Source organism: Trichechus manatus, unplaced genomic scaffold, assembly GCF_000243295.1.
Source record: "Trichechus manatus latirostris isolate Lorelei unplaced genomic scaffold, TriManLat1.0 scaffold00207, whole genome shotgun sequence".
In the NCBI taxonomy this organism is placed as follows: domain Eukaryota; kingdom Metazoa; phylum Chordata; class Mammalia; order Sirenia; family Trichechidae; genus Trichechus; species Trichechus manatus.
Genome location: NW_004444143.1, coordinates 45,307 through 50,638, shown reverse-complemented (window position 1 = coordinate 50,638; position 5,332 = coordinate 45,307). Strand labels below are relative to the sequence as shown.

The 5,332-nt window shown below is 40.6% G+C and overlaps 1 protein-coding gene across 1 annotated transcript in view; it reads left to right on the top strand.

The window, feature by feature from the left end:
• The window catches only part of LOC101340868 (zinc finger protein 585A), a gene marked incomplete at its 3' end in the record, with an annotated part of 56,469 nt that overhangs the window by 21,467 nt on the left and 29,670 nt on the right, over nucleotides 1–5,332 (top strand). Inside the window, 5 exon segments of the mRNA XM_023742250.1 lie at nucleotides 821–1,118; nucleotides 1,120–1,223; nucleotides 1,226–1,886; nucleotides 1,888–2,330; nucleotides 3,331–3,333. Of these exon segments, the coding sequence (XP_023598018.1) occupies nucleotides 821–1,118; nucleotides 1,120–1,223; nucleotides 1,226–1,886; nucleotides 1,888–2,330; nucleotides 3,331–3,333 (1,509 nt within the window).

The following is a 5,332-nucleotide window of genomic DNA, read 5'->3' as shown; positions in this document are numbered from 1 at the left end:
CACCACAGGCAATTGTTCTATGGGTTTCATATGATTAAAACATATATATGGATGTATGTGTATGTATATTTTTTTGATTTATGAATGTTCCTATAAAATTTAAAGTGATTTAGGGGATATGTATCATTAGTTTACATTAATGTTAACTGTGCTATATATTTTGTTCCTTGTCTTAGTTTTTCTACTTCTGTTTATGTTGCAATGTTTTCATCTAGTTGATTTCCTCTGTTGCATTGTATCCCAGAATGTTTCCTATTACCACCAGTACCACCCTTCTCCAATGACTCACCCTCACCCATTTCTCTATTTTCAGCCTGGATGAGCCATATGTACCCTTTCCTCTGGCCTTTGCTAGTAGTTCTCTTAGATAAAATCATCTCTTCTTTCTCCTTTGAGAAGAGGAATTTGGGTTTGAAACCCAACAGCAGGGAATTTGTGTAAAAGCTTCTTTCCACATTGAGAGGGAAGGTAACAATACAAATGAGGTTTCATTGTATTTCATTCTAGAAGAATTGCAGCAGATAGGTGACCAGATAGAGAACTATCAGGAAAAAGAAAAGAAATCTTTAAGTCGTATTGTTTTCACGAAGATCTTGAACATAGGGAGGGATTATGAACATAAGGACATTAGGAAAATAATTCATGTGAGCCCAAACCTTATTCCTTCCCAAGAAAGCACCTATCAACATGACTCATTTGGAAATGATTTGAAACATAGATTTACACAGTCATAATAGAAACAACGCATCAAAGAACGTTAATAAGATTGTTGAATATGGTAAAATTTCTTCCAATGCTGGTCATGAAAATACTCCAACAGGAGAGAAATTATGGTACCAAAATTAGTGTGGAAAAATATTCAGCTATCAACAAGCACCTTCTCAACATCAGAAAATTCATACTGAGGAGAAACCCTATGAATGTGCTGTATTTGGAAAGGTCTTCACTCAGAAGTTGCATTTCAAGTTACCTCTGACATTTCATACAGGAGAAAAACTCTATATATGTATTGAATGTGGGAAGGCTTTTGTACAGAAGCCATAATTAATTACATACCAGAAAACTCAAACTAGAGAGAAGGCCTTTAAATGCAATGAATGCGGAAAAGCCTTTTTCCAATTATCAGAGAATTCATACTGGAGAAAAATTCTATGAATGCAATGAATGTGGGAAAGGCTTCTCTTATAATTCAGATCTCAGCATACATTGGAAAATTCATCCTGGAGACACCATGACTGCAGTGATTGTGGCAAAGCATTCGTGTAAAAGTCCACTCTTAAGATGCATCGGAAAATTCATACAGGAGAGAGATCCTATAAATGTATTGAATGTGGACAAGTCTTCATCCAGAAGACACACTTGACTGCACACCGAAGAATTCATACTGGAGAAAAACCATATATATGCAATCACTGTGGGAAATCCTTCACTTCCAAATCAGAACTCCAGATACATCAACGAATTCACACAAGAATAAAGCCCTATATATCTACTAACTATGGGAAGGTCTTCAACAGTAATTCCAAACTCATTACACATAAGAAAGCACAAATTAGAGAGAGATCTTCTATCTGTACTGAATGTGGGAAGGCCTTTATCTACAGGTCAGAGTTAATTACACATCAGAGAATTCACACTGGAGAGAAACCTTATGAATGCACAGAATGTGGGAAGGCCTTCACCAATAGGTCAAATCTCATTACACATCAGAAAACTCATACAGGAGAGAAATCTTATATATGTCCCAAATGTGGAAAGGCCTTCACTCAACAATCAGACTTGATTACACATCAGAGAATTTACACTGGAGGGAAACCTTATGACTGCAGTGTGTGTGGAAACCTTCACCCAGAAGTCACACCTCAGTATGCACCAGAAAATTCACACTGGAGAGAGACAATATGAATGCCATGAATGCGGGAAAGCCTTCAATCAGAAATCAGTACTCATTGTGCATCAGAAAATTCATACTGGAGAGAAACCCTATGTATGCACTGAATGTGGAAAAGCCTTCATCAGGAAGTCAAACTTCATTACCCATCAGAGAATCCATACTGGAGAGAAACCTTATGAATGTAGTGATTGTGGGAAATCCTTCACTTCAAAGTCTCAGCTCCAAGTGCATCAACAAATTCACACAGGAGAGAAACCCTATGTTTTTATTGAGTGTGGGAAAGCCTTTAGTGGCAGGTCAAATCTCAGTAAACACCAGAAAACTCACACTGGAGAAAAGCCCTATGTCTGTTCTGAATGTGGGAAGAACTTCAGACAGAAGTCAGAATTGATTACACATCGGAGAATTCATACTGGAGAAAAACCTTATGAATGCAGTGACTGTGGGAAATCTTTTATTTCAAGAAATCACAGCTCCAAGTCCATCAGTGAATTCACACAGGAGAGAAGCCTTATGTGTGTACTGAGTGTGGGAAGGCCTTCACTGACAGGTCAAATTTGAATAAATACAAGATAACGCACACTGGAGACAAACCCTTTTAAGTGTGTCATCTTTGGGAAAGGCTTCATTTGGAAATCTGTGCTCAACATGTATCAGAGTATTCATACTTGAGAGAAACTAAAAAAACTGAGGTCAGGTTTGATTGTACACTGTTGAAATCATGCAGCAGAAAAGTATGTATATTATTGTAGGTAGAGATACTTTTGTCAGGATGTCACATATGACTGTTCAGAAGAGGGCCTCTGAGAGGGCACTGAATGAGGGGGAATCTTCCTACATTGTCACCAGCCTCATTAAATCTTGACGCAGTCATCCTGGGAAGGAATTGAAAAATATGGTAGAACACTATTATCAAATTCTTTATAGAAAAGATGATATTAAATCATTTTAATGATAATACTGTTTATTCTAGAGTGGGTACAATGCCAACAAGTCGAATGGTAGAACAATATAATATATACAATAGGGATAAACTCTTAAGTTCTTTGGTGTATGTTGCAGAACATATTGTCTACCAGAGTTGTGTGTTTTCATTCTTCTGTTAAATCTAACACAGTTATGTGTATGTATCCAATCCTCCAATGAGTATTTTTATCGATACCACAATGAATGAAAAAATTCTTCATGTATACAGATACAACCCTCACAGTGTCTGATGACCCCAACTAGCTCCTAACACCATGACTTGTAATCCCCCTCATTACCCACCAGTTGGGTGTGTTGGACCTACCTGAGCCCTCAGCACATTTTCTTCTGACGCTCAATCCTTCTGATGCCCGATTCTTCTGAAGCACAGTTTCTTTTTCTTGTGACAATGCCTGATGACTGCCCATCAATGCTAAACACCATGTTTGCTGACTGCTGTTATCTCCCAGATAGTGTCTACTGACACTCATTTAGCCCACAGCATAGTCTCTTGTGAACTACTACACTCAGGAGAGCTTCAGCGATAAAAGTATTTTCAGGTCATCTGGGTCAACTGTTTATCCCAGTCCCCCTTCTGCTGTCACAGTTCTCCCAACTCATTCTCCTTCCTTAAAGGCCTGACCTTCATAATAAAGATAAAAAACCAGTAACTTATAACAAACCCCAATATATGTTGTGGCCATCTTCATGCCATGCACTCTGCAAGGACCATCTCCATGTGCCTCACACGTCAGTTCAGGTCCCACCTCAGGGCTTTTGCATTTGCAGTGTCCTCTATTATATCTGAGTGGTTTCCTCCCTTACGTGTTTACTCCAGTGTTACCTTCTTAAAGAGGTCTTGCTGCCCTTCCCTGCCTGCCTGGTTTAAAACTCCAATCATCCATGCACCTTCGCTCCTTTATCTTTCTACATAGTACTGCCATGATGTACTGCTTTGTGTCTCCCCTACTAGAACGTTTTATCTGTTTTGTTCACTGCTATGATCCTAGACCCATGCCTGACATACAGCAGGCACTTCATAAATGCATGTTGTGGAGTGTTGACCCCTACTCATCCTATGACCTTCCTCTGATTTTTCTATATTCAGCATAAAGACTCCAGTGGAAACAACCAACTTGCCTAAACCATACCAGGCTTTTTCACCTCCACCCTTTACCTGGGCTGTGCCCCCTTCGTATCCCTAAAGTTGAAGAGTTGTAAAAAAAAGTTTGACCTGATGCCAACCCATTTAAAGAAGGGAAAACAGAGCACAGGAAATCCCAAGTGGATGCTTAGTGTTCCAGTATTCTCCATCAGGATTCCCAAATCCCACAGTCAGCTCCAAAGTGATTGGAAAAAAAGCCTGCTCACTCTGCCCCTGCATGCACAGATTGAGCTTTACCTACCCCAGAACCTCATCCTGCCTTGACTTACGTACCCTTGGAGCCAGAGAGCAGACAAGGGTGGGCCTTCCTCAGAAGTTAGGAGGTTGGCTCAAGACTGGAGTGGCAGCAGCCTCAAGAGATGCAGACAGCATCTGGGCAGCTGTACCAGAACAATGATGTATCCCTAGGCCAGTTTATGGGCAATGCCAGGAGTGGGATACAGGCATGCAGGATGTGCAGAGATGGTCTTCCCTTTGCTATCAACAGAAAAACAAGGTAGGTAGCTGGAGGAAAGCTACTGCTATCCCAGCATGAGATTTGCTTCCCACCGTCTTTATATGACTACTTAATTGTACTAATTAAAGTATGCAGTACAGGGGAGGTAGTTTCTAGCTGATTTTTAACCCATTATATCATTAATCAGGAACTGCAGGCTTACAAAATTAATCTTATAGCTGGGAGATGGGAGGGAGTGTTCTTGTCATGCACTCACGTTATCTTCTTTGAGTCTGAACAAAGACTCAGCAAGATGGTAACAGGATGGTCAGACCAGGTGCTGCTGAACAAAGGTCCCTTCTTACTCCCTTTCCCTGTTCCTATACATTCTAAGGTAAGCCCCTAGACCCCTTTGCCTCATGGTCTTTCACCTGTGTTGTATCTTGGGGCCTTAACGTGTGCAGAAGAGATATCCTGTGACAACTCACCCTGGGGTCTGAGGTAGACCGACCCCAAAAAGAATCTTACCTATCATTTGCATCCTAACCACTATGTAAGTAAGTAAAAACTTGTAATCTCACCACTGGGTGTCATGGATTGAATTATGTCCCCCCAAAAATGTGTGTGTCAGTTTGGCTGGGCCATGATTTCAGGTATTGTGTGATTTTCCTGTACGTTGTAAATCCTGTCTCTGTGATGTTAATGAGGGAGGATGGGCCGCAGTTGTGTTAGTGAGGCAGGACTCAATCTACAAGATTGGATTGTGTCCTGAGGCAATCTCTTGAGATATAAAAGAGAGAAGTGAGCAGAGAGACATGGGGAACCTCATACCACCAAGAAAACAGTGCCGGGAGCAGAACACATCCTTTGG